Source organism: Salvelinus fontinalis, chromosome 23 (assembly GCF_029448725.1).
Source record: "Salvelinus fontinalis isolate EN_2023a chromosome 23, ASM2944872v1, whole genome shotgun sequence".
NCBI classification, from domain to species: Eukaryota; Metazoa; Chordata; class Actinopteri; order Salmoniformes; family Salmonidae; genus Salvelinus; species Salvelinus fontinalis.
In genome coordinates, this window is record NC_074687.1 from 33645174 (window position 1) to 33668180 (window position 23007).

At 42.5% G+C, this 23007-nt stretch overlaps 1 protein-coding gene across 2 annotated transcripts in view; it reads right to left on the bottom strand.

Annotated features, from left to right (window-relative positions):
- Positions 1–20992, bottom strand: part of LOC129821172 (transmembrane protein 163-like) — a 92798-nt gene extending 71806 nt beyond the window's left edge. Inside the window, exons 1-2 of one of the 2 annotated variants that reach the window (XM_055878519.1) lie at positions 20503–20992; positions 2820–2939 (exon numbers count right to left, since the gene is read on the bottom strand). In XM_055878519.1, coding sequence (XP_055734494.1) covers positions 2820–2939; positions 20503–20686 — 304 coding nt within the window. In that variant the 5' untranslated portion in view covers positions 20687–20992. Of the gene's footprint in view, positions 1–2819; positions 2940–20499 lie in introns of both variants that reach the window. The other variant, XM_055878518.1, reaches the window with a different exon arrangement.
- Positions 20993–23007: the final 2015 nt, after the last annotated feature.

The window sequence follows — 23007 nt, forward strand, 5'->3', positions numbered from 1 at the left end:
AAGTCTGCTTCACGTTTGCTGTCAAACATACCCTCGTAAAACTGACCGTCCTACCGATCCTTGACTTCGGCGATATCATTACAAAATAGCCTCCAACACTCTACTCAGCAAATTGGATGCAGTCTATCACAGTGCCATCAGTTTTGTCACCAAAGCCCCATTTACAACCCACCACTGCGCCCTGTATGCTCTCGTTGGCTGGTCCTCGCTACATATTCGTCGCCAAACCCACTGGCTCCAGCTCATCTATAAGTCTTTGCTAGGTAAAGCTCCGCCTTATCTCAGCTCACTGGTCACCATAGCAACACCCACCCATAGCACGCGCTCCAGCAGGTATATTTCACTGGTCATCCCCAAAGCCAACACCCCCTTTGGCCGCCTTTCCTTCCAGTTCTCTGCAGCCAATGACTGGAACGAATTGCAAAAATCACTGAAGTTGGAGACATATCTCCCTCACTAACTTTAGGCATCAGCTGTCAGAGCAGCTTACCGATCGCTGCAGCTGTACACAGCTCATCTGTAAATAGCCCACCCAACTACCTACCTCATCCCATATTTGTTTTTGTTTTTCTGCTCTTTTGCACACCAGTATTTCTACTTGCACATCCTCATCTGCACATCTATCACTCCAGTGTTAATTGCTAAATTGTAATTACTTCGCCACTATGGCCTATTTATTGCCTTACCTCCTTACTTAATTTGCACACACTGTATACAGATTTTTCTATTGTGTTATTGTCTGTAGGTTTGTTTATCCCATGTGTAACTCTGTGTTGTTGTTTTTGTCGCACTGATTTGCTTTATCTTGGCCAGGTCACAGTTGTAAATGAGAACTTTTTCTCAACTGGCCTACCTGGTTAAATAAAATAAAGGTGAAATAAAAATGTAATAAAAAATAAACAAACGCCACTATTCTGGAAGGTGCAACATTAGAATATACATTAGGTTTATTCCACTGTAGATACTCATTACCATGTGGACAATCAAGCTATTTGGATAGATCTGAATTTCCTATTAGAGTGAAGGGCCTTGCTCAAGGGCACATCGTCTGCTGTCCCCACTTACTTCAAGACGTCCACCATTGTTCCTGTACACAAGAAAGCAAAGGTAACTGAACTAAATGAATATCGCTCTGTAGCACTCACTTCTGTCATCATTAAGTGCTTTGAGAGGCTAGTTAAGGATCCTATCACCTCTACCTTACCTGACATCCTAGACACACTTCAATTTGCTTACCGCCCCAATAGATCCACAGAGAGACTGAAAAACAGCTTCTATTTCAAGGCCATCAGACTGTTAAATAGTCATCACTAGCCGGCTACCACCCGGTTACTCAACACTGCACCTTAGAGGCTGCTGACCTATATACATAGACATGGAATCCCTGGTCACTTTAATAATGGCACACTAGTCACTTTAATAATGTTTACATACTGCTTTACTCATTTCATATGTATATACTGTATTCTATTCTGAAGTATTTTAGTCCATGCCACTCTGACATTGATCGTCCTAATATTTATATATTACTTAATACCAATCTTTTACTTTTAGATTTGCGCGTATTGTTGGGAATTTTTAGATACTACTGCACTGTTGGAGCTAGGTACACAAGCATTTCACAGCACCTGCAACATCTGCTAAATATGTGTATGTGACCAATACAATTTGATTTGATTTTGTCTACTCCAAACCTCCAACGTTTTATATTCTATTTTTCTGTTGAGTTTGCAGACACTTATGACTGAGCCAGTTTAAAGATGCTCCACTTTGTGCAACTACTTCGTACAATCAAAAGCTGGTTTATGAAAGGAAACAAAATGTTGATTCTGAGCCACAGCTGTTCGCAGCTAGCAACAGTAAGCTGTACTTTGAGTCACGCAAGGCCGTTTATGGCAATATAACTGTAATATAAAACACTGAGGTGAGAGACAGTTACACCTGAAAGAGGACAAAAGACATCCTCCTCGGATGAAAGCTTGAAAAGGTTACATGATGACACCGCAGCCTTTCACAGAGATATTTAAAAGTCAAACCTGCCAAGTGAATGCACCACACCATAAAGACAACCCTGGCCCCTTTTCATGGTGTCGAAGGTCACAGGAAAGTTCAAGGGCCCTAGAGTGACTTGTAACAGGAAGTTGGAATGGAATGCCCTAGTGTGCTTTGAACCTGAAGAGACAATCTCTCTCTTCTTTATCTCTTGAATCTAAACACCAAAATACACCAAACAGAATGAGTCCTCATGAAGTGAACTTTTTGACATGACGCGACTAGCAATGAATGGCAGCACTGCAAGAGTATTTTCCCGAATTGTAGTTCATAGGCCTGCTTTCCTTTTTCACAGTGCATTGTGAAGGCTTCAAAATAATTATGTTCTACAATATTTATGAACAAGAGTTAGATTTGGTCTTCTGTTCTGTCTGATTGCAAAGTTATCTTTCTGTTGTTTTGTACGGTAGTGCCAATGGGCCAGAGATTTAGTGGCAGGTTGGTTTAGCTTACAAATGCTTCAAAAGACTATCCACATTTTTTCCCCCTCTCATTCTTTCTTCTGGTCTTTTTATTGTTGGACTGAGTTATAATTGAGTGTAACAAACATACTGACAACAAAATATTACAGTATAGCCTTTTTTGCAATAAAAATATTCTGTCACACTTCACCATGAGCACCAAGTTAAAAACCTAATAGCAATGCTCATCAAGAAACATCTGGAACCACAGTCACTCAGGGACATTCACTTAACAACATAAAACAGTTGAAGGACACCAGGGTACACTAAACCATTGAAGGACACCATTTAATGGTATGTACTCACTGAACGCTGCCACTGCCAGGATGAGTGTCACCACGATGGAGATCCAAGACACCCACAATGCCTTCTTCCTGTAGTTTTGAGCCTCGTGGGGCTTTAGTCGCATGCTGCTTTCCAGCAGGCCTGTAGAGAGGTGAGAAACTGGTGGTTAATGGCAGCCCCCATGCACGTCAAACCAAAGGCAGGAGAAGAATACACCACAACAAGAGCTAATTAACACTGCTTCAAACCACAATGGAGTAGTTCTCCCTCTCCTCCTGTCCCAGCTAGCAAAGAAAGCACTGGGTCAGTGAATATGTAATTTGCTAGGTGTTGTAGGGAGGTAAAGGGTGCATGACTCACTGAGAGCAAGGTACAACACAGCTACATTTAATTAGCTTGACTAAATTGTTTCTCAGGACACGGCAGGGCTCACTAATTTGCTGCTCTTTTTGATAAAGGATGAATTAAGTTTGCTGTTGCGAAGTTAAATACAGTGTGCTGACAAGTGGCGGTGTGATCATGGACCCATGAAGACAGACTCCTGAGAAGAAAAGGCACAGAGAGAGAATTACTAGAATTTGGGATTGTGAATCTGGCGTGGCTTCCTTCTCCATTGTCATGTGGCTTCATGTGAATGAGCAGTAAGACTTAACATTTTATACACACTGACTGACAGGAGATTGCAAAGTCATGTAGTGATATCATAAGGGTGGAAAACAACATGGGAACCCCTCCTCTCATTTTATTCTGATCCTAACAGTCCCATGCTAGGGGACAAGGGCACTCTCTCTGAGAAATTGCCTTGGAGGACAATAGTGATAGAATTTTCACAGAATATTCACAGCTCTTCTCCCAGTCCCTTCATTCATTGATTTGTATTCAGTGGGAGGCAGGAATAATGGCGCCGGAGGAGGTGGCTGCCATTTTACAGATTTATTGTGTGTGTTTTTTCGCGTTATTTGTAACTTATTTTGTACATAATGTTTCTGCCACCGTCTCTTATGACCGAAAAGCGCTTCTAGATATCAGGACAGCGATTACTCACCCCGTACTGGAATAAGATATTTTTCTTTAACCAGTTGGACGTAAAGGATTTACTTCAGACACCTGACAAGGCCCTCATCCCCATCATTCGCAGGAGAAAGCGACAGAGATATCGGGGACGTAGGTCTGGGTGCCTTGTAAGGAACCGACGGCGAGTGGGTAATCTGCCTTTACCATCGGTCCTATTAGCCAACGTACAATGATTGGATAATAAAACAGATGAACTACGAGCACGTATATCCTACCAACGGGATATTTCAAAACTGTAATATCTTATGTTTCACCGAGTCATGGCTGAACGACGACATGAATAACATACAGCTGGCGGGTTTTACACTTTTTCGGCAGGATAGAACACCTGCCTCTGGTAAGACAAGGGGTGGCGGTCTGTATATATTTGTAAACAGCTGGTGCACGAAATCCAAGGGAGTCTTGAGGTTTTGCTCGCCTGAGGTAGAGCATCTCATGATAAGCTGTAGACCACACTATTTACCAATCTATATTCTTCCTAGCTGTCTATTTACCACCACAAACTGATGCTGGCACTAGGACCACACTAAATGAGCTGTATACTGCCATAAGAAAACAGGAAAACGCTCATCCAGAGGTGGCACTCCTAGTGGCCAGGGACATTAATGCAGGGAAACTTATATAAGTTCTACCTCATTTCTACCAGCATGTTAAATGTGCAACCAGAGGGAAAAAAACTCAAGACCACCTTTACTCCACACACAGAGACGCGTACAAAGCTCTCCCTCGCCCTCCATTTGGCAAATCTGGCCATAATTCTATCCTCCTGATGCCTGCTTACAAGCAAAAACGAAAACAGGAAGCACCAGTGACTCGGTCAATAAAAAAGTGGTTAGATGCTAAGCTATAGGACAATTTTTCTAGCACAGCCTGGAATAAGTTCTGGGATTCTTCCAATGGCATTGAGGAGTACACCACATCAGTCACTGGCTTTTTCAACAAGTGTATCAATGACGTCATCCCCACAGTGACTGTACGTACATACCCCAACCAGAAGCCATGGATTACAGGCAACATCCGCACTGTGCTAAAGGGTAGAGCTGACACTTTCAAGGAGCGTGTCACTAGGGTGGGCATTCTAGTTTCTTTATTTCTATGTTTTCTGTTTCTATGTTTTGGCCGGGTATGGTTCTCAATCAGGGACAGCTGTCTATCGTTGTCTCTGATTGGGAATCATACTTAGGCAGCCTGTTTTTCCACCTTAGTTGTGGGTATTTGACTGTGTTAGTGGCCTGTATAGCCCTAGACAGCTTCACGTTCGGTTTTGTTGTTTCTTGTTTTGTTGGCACCTTGGTCCGGTCATTTCCCTGACGACATTCGTGACAGAGCGGGACTCTAAACCGGAAGCTTATAAGAAATCCCGCTATGCCCTCTGACGAACCATCAAACTGTAACGTTTGTTATAATGAGTGGACCAAAGCGCAGCGTGAGTAGAGTTCCACATATTTATTTAGTGAAATCTCAAACAACATATAAATAAACGAACGTGCAGTTCGTGGCGCACAATGCACTAAACAAAAACAATATCCCACAACGCAGGTGGGAAAAGGACCACACTAAGTATGATCCCTAATTAGAGGCAACAATCATTAGCTGCCTCCAATTGGGAACCATACACACACCAACATAGAAATTAAAGACTAGAACACCCCCTAGTCACGCCCTGACCTAAAACACCATAGAGAACCCCGAGGGATTTCTTTGGTCAGGGCGTGACACAAACAGGCAAAGCGTCAATACAGGACTAATATTGAATCGTACTACACCGGCTCCGATTCTTTTCGGATGTGACAGGGCTTGCACACTATTACAGACTACAAAGGTAAACACAGCCGCTAGCTGCCCAGTGACACAAGTCTACCAGACGAGCTAAATTACTTCTTTGCTCGCCTCGAGGCAAGTAACACTGAAACATACATGAGAGCCTCAGCTGTTCCGGATGACTGTGCGATCACACTCTCCGTAGCCGATGTGAGTAAGACCTTTAAACAGGTCAACATTCACAAGGCCAGATTACCAGGATGTACTTGCGCTGACCAACTGGCAAGTGTCTTCACTGACATTTTCAACCTGTCCCTGACCGAGTCTGTAATACCAACATGTTTCAAGCAGACCACCATAGTCCCTGTGCCCAAGAACACTAAGGTAACCTGCCTAAATGACTACCGACCCGTAGCACTCACGTCTGTAGCCATAAAGTGCTTTGAAAGGCTGCTCATGGCTCACAGCAACACCATCCCAGAAACCCTAGTCCCACTCCAACCCTAGTCCCACTCCGAGCACGCCCCCATTCTCATCGACAGGGCTGTGGTGGAGCAGGTTGAGTGCTTCAAGTTCCTTGGTGTCTACATCACCAACAAACTATCATGGTCCAAACACACAAAGACAGTTGTGAAGAGGGCACGACAAAGCCTCAGACTGAAAAGATTTGGCATGGTTCCTCAGATCCTCAAAAAGTTATACTGCTGCACCATCAAGAGCATCCTGACTGGTTGCATCACTGCCTGCTCGGCCTCCAACCGCAAGGCACTACAGAGGGTAGTGCGTACGGCCCAGTACATCACTGGGGCCAAGCTTCCTGCCATCCAGGACCTCTATACCAGGCGGTGTCAGAGAAAGGCCCTAAAAATTGTCAAAGACTCCAGCCACCCTAGTCATAGACTGTTCTCGCTGCTACCGCACGGCAAGCGGTACTGGAGCGCCAAGTCTAGGCCCAAAAGGCTTCTTAACAAGCTTCTACCCTCAAGCCATAAGACTCCTGAACAGCTAATCAAATGGCTATCCAGACTATTTGCATTGAGTCTGTACCGGTACCCCCTGTATATAGCCTCGCTATTGTTATTTTACTGCTACTCTTTAAATATTTATTACTTTTATTTATTTAATTTGTATCTATTTTTTAGTTAACACTCATTTTTCTTCAAACTGCATTTTTAGTTAAGGGCTTGTAAGTAAGCATTTCACTGTAAGGTCTACACCTGTTGTATTCGGCGCATGTGAAAAATACAATTTGATTTGACTTGATTTGAACGTCATCAGGACCCAACAGATCTTATCACTTGTTGAGCACTGACCTGCAATCAGCTGTGTGTGTGTGTGTGTGTGTGTGTGTGTGTGTGTGTGTGTGTGTGTGTGTGTGTGTGTGTGTGTGTGTGTGTGTGTGTGTGTGTGTGTGTGTGTGTGTGTGTGTGTGTGTGTGTGTGTGTGTGTGTTTAGTGAGTGAGAGAGCAGCAAGGAAGGATGCAGCCTCGTTCAACTCACATGATCCACATCTAGGATCAGCAGTGGAAGCATGTGCCCAACAAACCCCTCTGTAGACACATGCACACACACACACACACACTACATTTGCCGTCATGATGATAAACAGCATACATTGGATGATTCACACTTTCCCTTTCCCAGAACTACGGAGGGTAAAGATCACTGTATGCGTAGTGGCTAGTGTTTAATTCATCCCAGAGAAATACATAGATTTTCCATCCATGTTGATTTTGTGGATTGAATAGATTCAGAATGTTCAACATACTCATATTGGCAGTAATTCCAATTTTCTCCCTCTAATGGATAGGTAATTAGATTCCCATGACACTCTAGCTATGAGTATAATCTCTCTTAGAATGTTAATAAATTATATGAATAAAACCCATGGCACCCTCCCTTTCAAAAGGTAGATCCAACAGAATGTCAATTCACTCTGACATTCCACTCCTCCCCACAGTCTCCCATATTGCCAGCTGTCAATTAAAAACACTCCTAAATGAGTCAACACACTGAATTGATTGGTTGGGGTGATTCCAAGTAACACTTGATGGGGGTCTGAAGACTCTGAAACCTCAGCTTAAATCTATGAGGAGCAGAAAGGCACAGTTGTAGACACACAGACACAGATATGTTATATCTAACATGTACACTACCATTCAAAAGTTTGGGTCACTTAGAAAGGTCCAGGTTTTTGAAAGAAAAGCACATTTTTTGTGCATTAAAATAACATCAAATTGATCAGAAATACAGTGTAAACATTGTTAATGTTGTAAATGACTATTGTGGCTGGAAACAGCAATTTTTTTATGGAATATCTACATAGGCATACAGAGGCCCATTATCAGCAACTATCACTCCTTTGTTCCAATGGCATGTTGTGTTAGCTAATCCAAGTTAATAATTTTAAAAGGCTAACTGATCATTAGAAAACCCTTTTGCAATTATGTTAGTACAGCTGAAAACTGTTGTACTGATTAAAGAAGGAATACAACTGGCCTTCTTTAGACTAGTTGAGTATCTGTAGCATCAACATTTGTGGGTTCGATTACAGGCTCAAAATGGACAGAAACAAAGAGTGTTAAATTTATATTTATTTCACAGAAGGACAAGTTCACCAATAGAATACGTCAACTTTGGGGGATAGTAGATTGGAATACAGACTGGAATATGTTCCGGGATTCCTCCGATGGCATTGAAGAGTACACCACATCAGTCACTTGCTTTATCAATAAGTGCATTGAGGACCTCGTCCCCACAATGACTGTACGTACATACCCCAACCAGAAGCCATGGATTACAGGCAACATTCGCACTGTCGCTTTCAAGGAGCAGAACTCTAACCCGGAAGCTTATAAGAAATCTCGCTATGACCTCCGACGAACCATCAAACAGTCTAAGTATTAAGTATTAGTCAATACAGGACTAAGATCGTATCCTACTACACTGGCTCCGATGCCCGTCGGATGTGGCAGGGCTTGCAAACCATTACAGACTACAAAGGGAAGCACAGACGAGAGCTGCCCAGTGACACGAGCCTACCAGACAAGCTGAATAACTTCTATGCTCGCTTCGAGGCAGGTAACACTGAAAAATGCATGAGAGCATCAGCTGTTCCAGACGACTGTGTGATCATGCTCTAAGCAGCCGATGTGAGTAAGACCTTTAAACAGGTCAACATTCACAAAGCCGCAGGGCCAGACGGATTACCGGGACGTGTACTCCGAGCATGCGCTGACCAACTGGCAAGTGTCTTCACTGACATTTTCAACCTCTCCCTGTCTGAGTCTGTAATACCAACACGTTTCATCACTGCCTGGTATGGCAACTGCAAGGCACTACAGAGGGTAGTGCATACAGCCCAGTACATCACCGGGGCCATTCTCCATTCTCTCATCAAGTTTAACCCATGTTTATTTGCTTGTGTTAACTAGACCGACTGGCTAGCCTCATGGCTCTGCGGTCTTGGGAGTCCACAAAGCTTCGGCTTTTCATCTTACCGCTTTTTACTGTGATTGGTTCACGCAGCCGGGTCACTGCCTGCTCTGCCTTTGCTCTTGAAAACCCTTCTTCATGGAGCAGGGCCAAGACATACCAGTTACGAAGCTGTTCTGCTGCCCAGGATTACGAATACTGCGCCACAGTTGTTTGCTTCTTCCTTAGGCTTTATTGCTTGATGTCTTATGTCATGGTTCTGGCTGCTCTGTCCCGAAAGAGCCCGCTTGCTGCATCTATCCATACTGACTTGCTGCAGCCTGGTAGACAAGACAATCCTATGAGGGCCCAGGGAGACCCCATCCCAAAACATGGTGACCATGCCGTTTGGGATGGAAGAGCTAAGATACAAATGCCTATGATGGCGTAGCAGTAGAACGTGTGTATTTGTCGTTGTCTTATCCCGCGTCTTATCCCGTGTAAATAGCCAGTCTTTTTCGTATATATCTTAATCTCACTTTCTATCTACAAACTAAATATACTTTCCTGCAACCCGCCTCACCCAATGTGGTATGGATCTGCTATTTTTATTCCTTATAACCGGAACTCCCAACAGGAGCTAGTCAGCTAACTAGCTACTAGTCTTTGTTAGCCACGGCTAATGGTCTTCACATTTTTCTCGGTAACCCGCCAGCCTTAGCTCAGACGACACCTGACAGTCTGCACAGCGCGATATCAACCCAGAGCATATCAGACTGCTTCTCTCTACCATATCACCGGATTCCTGCCGCTCTGGATCATTACACCGGATCATCGCAGCTAGCTAGCTGCAAACGAGTGGCTACTGTTAGCTAACACCTCTGTCCTGAAGTAAGCACTAGCTAGCCTTGAGCTAGCCTCGAGCTAGGCCCATATACCAGCTAATTCTAGGGCTACAATACCTCCTTTGCCAATTGGCCTGGACCCTTTATTGTCAACACGGAGCCCCGCCGATCCATCACGACTGGACTGCCGACGTGATCGCCCGATGTGGTCTCAACAGGCTATTCTGTTACGATGTCGCCGAAGAACCATTTACTAGCCCAAGCCCGCTAGCTTTTCTGAACGCTGTGTCCCCTGCTCGCCTAGCGTAGTAGTGACTACCGAACGGCACCCTGACTCGCCTATTGCTGCTCTTTTGACCCTATGATCACTCGGCTACACAGCTGATGCCCCCTGGACTGTTTCAATAACACGGTACTTCATTTTGTTTACCAGTCGGCCCAAACCTTCAACTCAGGTCCTATATGTACCTAACTGACCCGCTCTTCCCATTCATCGCCATTTACCCGGTGTTGTCTTAGCTCTCCTGATCAACACCTGTGATTGCTTTATGCTAGAGGTCGACCGATTAATCGGGAGGGCCGATTTCAAGTTTTCATAACAATCGGTAATCAGCATTTTTGGACACCGATTATGGCCGATTACATTGCACTCCACGAAGAGACTGCGTGACAGGCTGACTACCTGTTATGCGAGTGCAGCAAGGAGCCAAGGTAAGGGGCTAGCTAGCATTAAACTTACCTTATGAAAAACAATCAATCTTAACATAATCACTAGTTAACTACACATGGTTGATGATATTACTAGTTTATCTAGCTTGTCCTGCGTTGCATATAATCGATGCGGTGCCTGTTAATTTATCATTGAATCACAGCCTACTTTGCCAAACGGATGATTTAACAAGCACATTCACGAAAAAAGCACTGTCGTTGCACCAATGTGTACCTAATCATAAACATCAATGCCTTTCTAAAAAGTGAATACCCAAGTATATATTTTTAAACCTGCATATTTAGTTAATATTGCATGCTAACATGAATTTCATTTTAACTAGGGAAATGGTGTCACTTCTCTTGCGTTCTGTGCAGTCAGAGTCAGGGTATATGCAGCAGTTTGGGCCGCCTGGCTTGTTGCGAACTGTGTGAAGACCATTTCTTCCTAACAAAGACAGTAATTAATTTGCCAGAATTGTACATAATTATGACATAACATTGAAGGTTGTGCAATGTAACAGCAATATGTAGACTTAGGGATGCCACCCCTTAGATAAAATACAGAACGGTTCTGTATTTCACTGAAAGAATAAACGTTTTGTTTTCGAAATGATAGTTTCCGGATTTGACCATATTAATGACCTAAGGCTCGTATTTCTGTGTGTTATTATATTATAATTAAGTCTATGATTTGATAGAGCAGTCTGACTGAGCGGTGGTAGGCAGTTAGAAAATGTGTCATTGGGCCTCCCGGGTGGCGCAGTGGTCTAGGGCACTGCATCGCAGTGCTAACTGCGCCACCAGAGTCTCTGGGTTCGCCCCCAGGCTCTGTCGCAGCCGGCCGCGACCAGGAGGTCCGTGGTGCGACGCACAATTGGGCTAGCGTCGTCCGGGTTAGGGAGGGTTTGGCCGGTAGGGATTTCCTTGTCTCATCGCGCTCCAGCGACTCCTGTGGCGGGCTGGGCGCAGCTAGCCAAGGGGGCCAGGTGCACGGTGTTTCCTCCGACACATTGGTGCGGCTGGCTTCCGGGTTGGAGGCGCGCTGTGTTAAAGAAGCAGTGCGGCTTGGTTGGGTTGTGCCTCGGAGGACGCATGGCTTTCGACCTTCGTCTCTCCCGAGCCCGTACGGGAGTTGTAGCGATGAGACAAGATAGTAATTACTAGCGATTGGATACCACGAAAATTGGGGGGAAAAGGGGATAAAAAAATTAAAAAATTAAAAAGAAGTGTCATTGGCTTTGATATTCTGATTTGTTAGAGACAATCCAATCGCTGATGACTTTGTTTTGTACAACACCACCCATGCCCCTCGTCACCACAAACAACTTCAATAGTGGCAGTCTCAGACTAAAGTATTTACCAAGCAATAGAGCAGTGGAAGAATTTAGTATAAGTCGTCAGGCTAGGACACTTTAGCCTTCGGGGATAGCTGATGAGAGAAAAAGGGGGGGGAGAGAGTAGGAAAAGAGTGCCAGCCTCTTATGCACGCTCTCTGTTTTACAGTTGTTACATTTTTTGTGGAGAAGTGGTGTGACTATACAGATTGTTCCTTCCTACACTCTGTTTTCCATGGTCCTATACTCCCTGCGGGATCTTTTGGATGGAGAGAAGGTTCATCTTTCTCTGCCTGCCAAGGCCCCGACAGTTATACAGTTTATCCATAACTGTTGTGTCGTCTCTAAGGGGGGCATGTTGCTTATGCCCAGTCGCTAAGCTTTTAGCTCGTCCTGGGGCATGTCTATTGTGCTTAAAGCACAATTGGCTCATTCATCCCCCTCCTCTCCCCTGTAACTATTCCCCAGGTCGTTGCTGCAAATGAGAACGTGTTCTCAGTCAACTTACCTGGTAAAATAACGGTAAAATAAAAATAAATAAAATAAATAAAAGCTTGGAGATATAATATTTCTCCAACTTATGCTTTACTACTGCCCTAAGCGTATGTCTGGACTGTGCTCTACCAGCCACTGTTCGCGCCTGTAGTCTGCCCAGAGGTTTTTTAGGTTAATGTACCGAAACCCATCTTTGGCTCGGGTCAATTTTTTTTCTTCTCGCATTGTTGCACCTTAGGAGACTATGGCTTTTCACCTGTCGCCTTCCCTAGAAAGGTGTCGCTGTCGTTGTCCAGTTCGTGCGGTTCGCATCAACTTGGATTGTAAGAGCGCTTGGGCAAGGGTGTCATGCTCTTCTCTCATTGGGACAATATTCTGATGAGTTTACCTATTGGGAACTGTTTTTGGAACATATCTCAGTTGGTATTTGGTATTTTATTAGGAACCCCATTAGCTGTTGCAAAAGCAGCAGCTACTCTTCCTGGGGTCCACACAAAACATGAAACATAATACAGAATGACATAATACAGAACATCAATAGACAAGGACAGAACGACATACATTTTTTTTTAAAGGCACACGTAGCCTACATATCAGTACATACACACACACTATCTAGGTCAAATAGGGGAGAGGCGTTGTGTCGCGAGGTTTTGCTTTATCTGTTTCTTTCAAACCAGGTTTGCTGTTTATTTGAGCAATACGAGAAGTTCCATCCAATAAGGGCTCTATATAATACTGTACGCTTTATTGAATTTGTTCTGGATGTGGGGACTGTGAAAAGACCCCTGGTGGCATGTCTGGTGGGGTACGTGTGTCAGAGCTGTGTGTAAGTTGACAATGCAAACAATTTGGGATTTTCAACACATTAATGTTTCTTATAAAAAGAAGAAGTGATTCAGTCAGTCTCTCCTCAACTCTTAGCCAAGAAAGACTCCATAGTATTTATACCAGCTCTCTGATTACAATTAAGAGCAAAACGTACCGCTCTGTTCTTGGCCAGCTTAACTAGGTCTTTCCTTGCAGCACTGTACCACACGACTGGACAATAATCAAGATTAGACAAAACTAGAGCCTGCAGAACATACTTTTTGAAGTGTGGTGTCAAAAAAGTAGAGTATCTCTTTTTTACGGCTAGACCTCTTCCCATATTTACAATCATTGAATCTATATGTTTTGACCTAGACAGTTTACAGATTAAAGATATGACAGATAGGAGTGGCTATATAGTCAGCTACCATCCTCAGTAGCTTTCCATCTAAGTTGTCAATGCCAGGAGGTTTGTCATTATTGATCGATAACAATCATTTTTACACCTCTCCCACACTAACTTTACAAAATTCAAACTTGCAATGCTTTTCTTTCATTATTTTTTTTATTTTTATGCATGAATACAATTGCTGTTCATTGTTGGCATTTCCTGCCTAAATTTGCCCACTTTGCCAATGAAATAATAATTAAAATAATTGGCAACATCAAATGGTTTTGTGATGAATAAGCCATCTGATTCGATGAAAGATGGAGTTGAATTTGTCTTTCTGCCCATAATTTCATTTAAAGTACTCAAAAAAAATCATTCTTTATATCATTGATCTTGGCTTCATAATAAAGTTTATTCTTCTTTTTGTTGAGTTTAGTCACATAATTTCTCAATTTGCAAGAAGTAAACCAGTCAGATGTGCAGCCAGGCTTATTAGCTGCTCCTTTTGCCCCATCTCTTCCAACCATACAGTTTTTCAATTATTCCTCAATCCATGGTACCTTAACAGTTCTAACAGTCAGTTTCTTGACAGGTGCATGTTTATCAATAATTGGAAGAAGCAATTGCATAAATTGTGTAAAGTGCAGCATCTGGATGCTCCTCATTAATCACATCAGAGCAACACATATTTTTAACATCATCCACCTAAGAGTCACAGCAAAATCTTTTGTATGATCTCTTATACACTATTTTAGGCCCAGCTGTTGTAACTTTGGCTTTCCTCGATATAGCCACTATATTGTGATCATTGCATCCAATGGGTACGGATACAGCTTTAGAACAAAGTTCTACAGCATTAGTAAAAATGTGATCGATACATGTAGATGATCTTGTTCCTGTAGTGTTTGTAAACACCCTGGTAGGTTGATTAATAACCTGAACCAGATTACAGGCACTGTTTACAGTAAGAAGCTTCCTGTTGAGCGGACAGCTTGATGAAAACCAGTCAATATTCAGGTCCCCAAGAAAGTAGACCTCTCTGTTTACATCACATACACTATCAAGCATTTCACACATATTATTTAGATACTGACTGTTAGCACTTAGTGGCCCATAGCAATACCCCTAAAGAAAAGGCTTTAGATGTGCCAAGTGAACCTGCAACCACAACACTTCAATAACACTTGACATAAGATCTTCTCTAAGCATTACAGGGATATGGCTCTGAATATATACAGCAACACCTCCCCCAAAATAATTTCTACCTCTTCTATAGATGTTATATCCTTGTATTGCTACTGATGTATCATCAAATTAATTATTTAAGTGAGTCTCATAAATGGCTAATATATGAATGTTATCTGATATTAGCAAGTTATTGATTTCATGAACCTTATCAGAGGGGGACATAAAACTGAAAAGAGCAAACAAAGCAAGAGAAAAACATATACCTTCAGCAGTCCATTAATCAATTGGTGTGTGTGTGTGTGTGTGTGTGTGTGTGTGTGTGTGTGTGTGTGTGTGTGTGTGTGTGTGTGTGTGTGTGTGTGTGTGTGTGTGTGTGTGTGTGTGTGTGTGTGCTGCGGGGTTGAAGCTACGAAACCATAGGCTTGGCTCTCTCATCCCTTCCAGGCTTCTGGGAGGGAGGGTGGACAATGAGCCTGTCATAACAGATGCAAGCAATGTCCCCATGCACTCTGGCAGCTTTCATGGCTGGGATCAGTTGCTGGGATCTTTGCTCTTTCCAGAACAGCTACCTTGTCCTTGAACCTCAGGAACTTGACCACTATTGGCCTGGGCCTATCACCTGGGCCGGGGGTGGGTTTTCCAGTCCTGTGGGCGTGCTCCACCTCAATCTTCCTGTGGTCCATCTTCAATTTCTCAGAGATCATTTCCCTCACTTTGTCCTCAGATTCCATCCATGTCTCATGTGGAGATTCTGCAATTCCATCCACAACCATGTTGTTCTGCCTTGATTGTCCCTCGAGACAATCATTGCTATCATGGATTCATACACAGAACTGATGTCCTCTATCAATGACTTACAGATTGCTGTCTTCTTGCCGTTCTCCTGTTTCAACTCATCGAGCTGACCCTGAGAAAACTGCAAACTGTTCTTCAGGTCCTGGACCTCTCTGGTCAGGTCGTCCATTCTTTTATTACTAGAATCCATGAGTATTTGGACAAAACACTTGAAGCTATTTTCTTGTTGGCACTGTATGCGCCTTGTATTGGGCTTCCCCTCACTTTGTTATGAGGTTTTTCCCTTAATGGGTTGTCTCTGCATCTTTTTGGGGCAGTACTCCCTTAGTTTCGGGACCTCTGAGTGTTGCTGATTTTGGGACTTCCCTGGCTTCGGAAAGTATGTTTTGCGATACAGATGTTGGCCATATCCCCATAGTGATGCAGTGAAATTAGGGTGGCAGGTAGCCTAGCGGTTAGAGCATTGGGCAAGAAACACAAAGATCGTTGGTTTGAATACATGCGCAAACAAGGTGAAAAATCTATCGATGTGCACTTGAGCAAGGAATTTAACATTAATTTGCTCCAGGGGTGGTGTTCTACTATGGCTGACCCTGTAAATTAACACATTTTACTACACCTATCTGGTTTATGTGACTATATATATAAAAAATATTTTAAAAATTGTCAAGTATTTGAAAGAGAACTAATAATATGAGTGACATCAATCATCGCATTCCCCTGCTTGCAAGAGTGTGAGGAAAAGAAGCATGCTTCAGAATAACCAGAGGGCAGGTGAGTGGCTCCTTTTAAGGAAGTTAGGATTTCACCTCATTCACCACTTTACCTGTCTGTCTTCAACAGACGCTTTTGATAGGTACTTACAGAACTACAGTAGGCGGTCCTTGGCGGGGGGATAAATCAGCTATGAAATAAGCAGATAGAATTGAAGTCTATCAAGTAACATTACTTGCATAATTTCTAATCCCCTTTTTTTATATATACTGTATTGTTTTATTTATTATGCCGATACCCCCCTCTCCCCTGATTGGAGGACTTAATGGAAAACATACAAATTATATATAAGTTTATTTCCTAATTGCACTGGAATCCAAGCACATCTGCCAATCAACCAATCACTCCAATCTTAATTCCAACCCTCAGATGTCCACAGACTAACCCATCTTTCCCAGTTCACTACCATTGTATTGTTTATTTTTGCAATACATCCTTCTATTTTACTGTGATGTCTTATGAGGGTCTTGAACCTCTCTATTTGTAAAATTTCTACCGAGATTGATTGAGATACTAAATACTATAATGTTTAGGGAAATTATATGTTATATTACCTTATTACCATCTCATTACAACGGCTCTGGTCATCATATGACCCAATTGGTAATGGATTTCCATTAAGCGTAAATATAAATATTACAGCATAAAGCAAAAAAGAAAATGTGTTAATAATTTGGCATGGAAGGGGCCACCATGTGTAATCTCACACTATTACAAAGATGAATGCCAAGTGGGGGTGGGAGTTATGATAAGCACAATTGGGGCCTTGGTCATATCCTTGGTCATATCCATGTCACGTTGGTATAAAGAGATTCGGGAGACAGACGAAGGAATGCGTAATAGGGGTATTTATTGCACCCAAATTACGGCGTGCCGTGTAAAGACACGGGGACGAAGACCAAACAAACACTATACAAAAACACAGAGTTGAAACCCAAACAAAAGAGCGAGGAGTACCTCGAATAAATCACACACGAACACAATGATTAACACTTGGGACGAGACCCGTAATCATCTGTGCAATTCACAAGGGCACGAAAGCCCAAAACACACAGCACAGGTACTCACACGCACCAACGGACCTAGTAACAATAATCAACCCCACCATGGTGAACAAAGGACACATATATACAAATACAATCAGTGGGAATAGGGGCCAGGTGTGCGCAATGAAAGTTCCAGAGGCATCTGTGACAATCCAGTAATATTTTTTATAATTTTCAAGCCTCCATGTGGATAACAAAGGGATTATGATCAAACTTGTGAACGAGATCATGTAAAGGATAATCAACGAGGGGCTATGCGTTCTATGGAAAATAATGAACGATGCTCAAACATAGAACATGTAAGAATTAAGCAATAAGGCCCGAGGTGGTGTGGTATATGGCCAATAGAACACAGCTAATGGTTGTTCTTATGCACGATGCAACGTGGTTGTCTCGTTCACTCTATGTATGGTACTACAGAAATAGAAATTCAAAAGTGAAACATTGTTTCCGAGGTTGGACAGGGTTATATTAACCACCGCTGTACCAAACTAAATACTAGGCTGGAAGCATGGGGAAATAATGTGTGAGTTAGGATAAATACAAGATAATTACAAGAGATGATTCCAGTGGTATAGTGGTGTCTGGAGAAGTGGGTATACTGATTTTTTTTATTTTTTTTATTCAAACACCGTGAAGGAAAGGCGCCCTGTGTGAAAAATTAAAAGGGAGAAACAGTGACATGCACTCTGAATTCCCTAAAATGATCAATCCCATATTGGTCTTTCACAGTCAGGCCAACCCAAGCTGTACTGTGCAAGTATGCTACTAGTAATCCTACCATTGAAACAGATACTTGTAAAAATAAAAATCACAGGTTTCAGATTTTTCCAATTTTTTTTCAGGTTTTCACTCTCAAAGTCACACTTTTTTTTAACAGAAACAAACAAAAAATTTAATATTCTAAGTCAGTGTTTCCAAAATCTGGTCCTGGGGTACCTCCAACAGTACACTTTTTTTTATTGTGACCCTGGACAAGCACACCTGATTCAACTTGTCAACTAATCATCAAGCCCTCAATGGAAGAGGATGAGGTGTGGTTGTCCAGGGCTACAACAATAATGTGTGCTGCTGGGGGTACACGAGGGCCAGGGTTGGGAAACACAGTTCCAAGTCCATAACCATGCTCAAACTACATCAGGAGACCACTTTTGAGGTCTTGGAAAAATGTAAGAAATTTATATTTTTAAGTGTAGTTACCCTTAATTAAAGTGTAGAAGCACCGAGCACTGTTGTTTGATTAGCGGTGTTTCTGTACCACATGAGTTGGAGTTTGCAAAATAAATGGCTATTGGATTGATGCAAATAATCATGATATCATTCTGACAGACAAAGCTACTTTGTAGCTACTGTAGTTAACATTTAATAGACAAGGTTTTGGGAAAGCTTTTCCATCTACCAGAAGATGGTTAGGCCTACCATTCGCATCGCTAGAAAACATATACGCTATTCCTTATTTGTTTGAAACTTGGACGTTTTACTTCATATTATGAGGCATGTTTTAGGCCTACCTTACTTGAAAGTAGCCCATAGCCAACATCCCACGATAGATATGTGGAGGCAATTATTTGTATGACTTACTCATATGCTTTCTAATGTTCTATTGATTTTCTGTCTTTCATTGTCTAGCAGCCAAAGGCATTATCCTAGTCATATTAGCAACCCACGATAGTTGTTGCATGTTTAAATCCCCCCTCTCTCTAAATTTCTAATAGATATGTCTATCTCGGTCCATGAAACCGCTCGCATGTGCGGTGCACGTTATAGAACGTTGTTTTCCAGCAAATTGCATTTTGGAACATTTAAGCGAAGGCCTACCGCCGTCTGTCTGTACATTGTCGCGACTAAAAAGTGAAGGAATAATAGTTTATCAACATTTTAAGCTAAACATGCTGATCTGTTCCATCAGCCTTCTTAATTAAAACGGCGTATACCTCCACTACACTACTTTGGTACGTATCAGTGGGGATTAAGAAGTGAGTATACGGAACGCCCCCGGGAAAATAAGTGGGTATACCACTACACCACTGGATGATTCGGACAGCAACAATGAACATGATATTCTTAGGGGGGCGTAGTGATCATTTTCAGATGGAACTTTTAGCAGGCATATGTGTGTGTCTGTGACTGCCAATACAGCACGGCTTGGAACGCTGCTTGTCCAATCAGCATCCAGGATCCAAACAACCAGTTTTATAAGTGTATATAACATAGGTTATGTATAGAATTTATGTCAGGTATTGAGTTCAAATAAGCTATAGTAATCATGTATGATTATGTTGCATGACCATAAAGTAAAGATTAATGATGTCCTCACCACCTTTCTGAGGACAATAGCACATTTTGTGGTTGTGAACACAATTCTTTCAAACAGGGATTTAAAACAAGAGTGTGTGTGTGTGTGTGTGTGTGTGTGTGTGTGTGTGTGTGTGTGTGTGTGTGTGTGTGTGTGTGTGTGTGTGTGTGTGTGTGTGTGTGTGTGTGTGTGTGTGTGTGTGTGTGTGTGTGTGTGTGTGAGTAAGCGAGTGAGTGTGAAAGAGAGAGAGAGTGACAAAACTTCTGAATATTGAGTGAATTGTCATAACCACTGCATCACCAAAGACTCTCTACTCTCTTGCAGGACTGTTTTGTAAACTGTATCTTATTATCTCTCTTAAAATATATATATGTTACAGACTGAGTTAGGGCTCAGAATGTACATTCATTTTTGTATTGTTTGATAACCTATACACATTCACATAAGGGTTTTTGTGATTCATCGAGAAAAAATAGATGTCAAACTCAATTAACACCTTGATAAATATAATGACAAGAAAAATGCTTGACTATTATTTGTCTCTCAAAGAAATGTGTGACATATTGCCATGTATTTGATAGGCTATTATGCACGTTGTAAATTATTAGAAGAACACATTAACAATTGAGCAAATTCATAATTTATATATTTTAAAAACACTTTCTAGATGGTAGGCCTATAAGTAAAGTCCAGAAGTGCCAATCAATCACATCGAAGTGGGGATTTACTTTTACAACAATAAAGTTTGTAATCCCTGCATTACTTACTACCTTGTCCCTCAACACTGTCCGTGATTTTCATCTCTTGGTCCCGGTCCATACTGAAAGGATCGCCCTGACTCGGTCTTTTGGATAGGTTCGCCTCCGGAGCGCATCCGCCGTTTCTTACAGCTGAAGGATCCACGATTGTGGGATCCGGGACGGGAAAGGAATCTTGTGTCGTTGGGTCAGTCATGGTTTACTTATAGGTCAAAAATCCTCGGGAAAATAATCTCACAAAGGACTGCCAAGTGCAGCCATCTAGGGCGCGAATGCCGCCGGTGTTGACAGGTACGAAGTGAAGGCGGCGATGACTAGAAGAAAGATAAACGCAATATCCACACCACAGCATCAGCAGCAACAGACCCCAAACCCCTCCCTCTCAACTCTGACGTGTGCAGAATCCTAAATTAAGGTTATTTTGTTTCACTTGTGTAGGAGAGATCTGATTGTCAGCACATGCATTTGCTAGACATAAGACTGCCATGTGATGCTCAATTGTCATTTGAGACACAGCAACTTTTTCACCCCTCCCTCTAAATCCTTGCACGCAACCATGCGCAAAATGCAAGAACCCCGCTCAAAAAAACTACTGTCAATATACAGTATCACTGGGTTTGGATTCCATACACTATTTCTCTAATTTATTGTTGGAAAATAATAGCCTTTAGTGTGATAGCGATAGGCTACCTGGGCCGACTTGATTGACAATAATTACTTAAGCTATTGGTTTGTAAATATATTTTCTAGTTTGATATTAACTATTATAATAGGTTACTTTTCAATGTTGCCTACAGTTGATCTGGTTTTACAAGTAATAGATATAAATTCAGTAATGGATTGAATGGTATGAGTGAATGCAACTCAATCAATAGTGGGGGTTTTCAGCAACTTGAAAGCATGAGTCCACAAGGTGGCGCAAACTGCACATAGCAGAAAACAGAACGCCGGATGCACCTGTTGTTGAATTATAATAAACAGTTATTAACATAAAATATGTGTGTATTATAGCTTAATCTATGGTTCACATTACCAACCAAAACATAGTTTTCAGTTTTGCAACGTACACAATATATACAGTAGTATGTGGACACCCCTTCAAATTAGTGGATTCAACTATTTCAGCCACACTAGGCAATCTCCATAGACAAACATTGGCAGTCGAATGGCCTTACTGAAGAGCTCAGTGACTTTCAATGTGGCATCGTCTTATGATGCCACCTTTCCAACAAGTCAGTCAGTTTGTCAAATTACTCCACCGATAGAGCTGCCCCGGTCAACTGTGTGTGCTGTTATTTTGAAGTGGAAACAACTAAGAGTAGCAATGGCTAAGCAGTGAAGATCACAGAACTGGACTGCAGAGTGCTAAAGTGCATAGCGCGTAAAAATCGTCTATCCTCAGTTGCAACACTCACAACATAGTCCCAAACTGCCTCTGACAGCAACTTCAGCACAATAACTGTTCATCGGGAGCTTCATGAAATGGGATTCCATAGCCGAGCAGCCGCACACAAACCTAAAATCACCATGCACACTGCCAAGCGTCGGCTGGAGTGGTGTAAAGCTCGCCGCCATTGGACTCTGGAGCAGTGGAAACGCATTCTCTGGAGTGATGAATCACGCTTCACCATCTGGCAGTCCGATGGACAAATCTGGGTTTGGCGGATGCCAGGAGATGCATAGTGCCAACTGTAAAGTTTAATGGTGGAAGAATAATGGTCTGGGGCTGTTTTTCTACAGCATGACATTCTATACAGATCTGGCAACAGTTTGGGGAAGGCCCTTTCCTGTTTCAGCATGACAATGCCCCCCCCCCCCCCCCGCGTGCATAAAGCGAGTTCCATACAGAAATGGTTTGTCGAGATCGTTGTGGAAGAACTTGACTGGCCTGCACAGGCTGGCCTGACCTCAACCCCAACAAACACCTTTGGGATTAATTGGGATGCCAACTGCGAGCCAGGCCTAATCGCCCAACATTAGTGCCCAACCTCACTAATGCTCTTGTGGTTGAATGGAAGCAAGTCCCTGCAGCAATGTTCCAGCATCTAGTGGAAAGCCTTCCCAGAAGAGTGGAGGCAGTTATAGCAACAACGGACCATTTCCATATTAATTCCCATGATTTTGGAATGAAATGTTCGATGAGCAGGTGTCCACATACTTTTGGTATTGTAGTGTACATTAATTTATTGTAGTATACATTGTAGTGTACATCCAGTAAACACGAAATTTGGTACGTAACTTAGTCTGTGGCATAACTTTATTGACTTGCCGCATTTTCAGAGTCATGTGTGGAGAGTCTTTGAAAGTGATGTGTAAACAGAAGTGGGCTGATCAACCGAAGTGGGCATATTTCAAGCGAATAAGCTAATTGAGCAGATTTGTTATGCTCTGTTTCAAACTTTCAGTGAGTCTTCCTCATGGTCTTGGTTAGCAGAGATGATAAGGAATTTCAGTTAGGCAAAACATTTTGCCATTCACTGTGAGCTGTGTCTTTGGTGTATGTGTACTAGGTTTGTA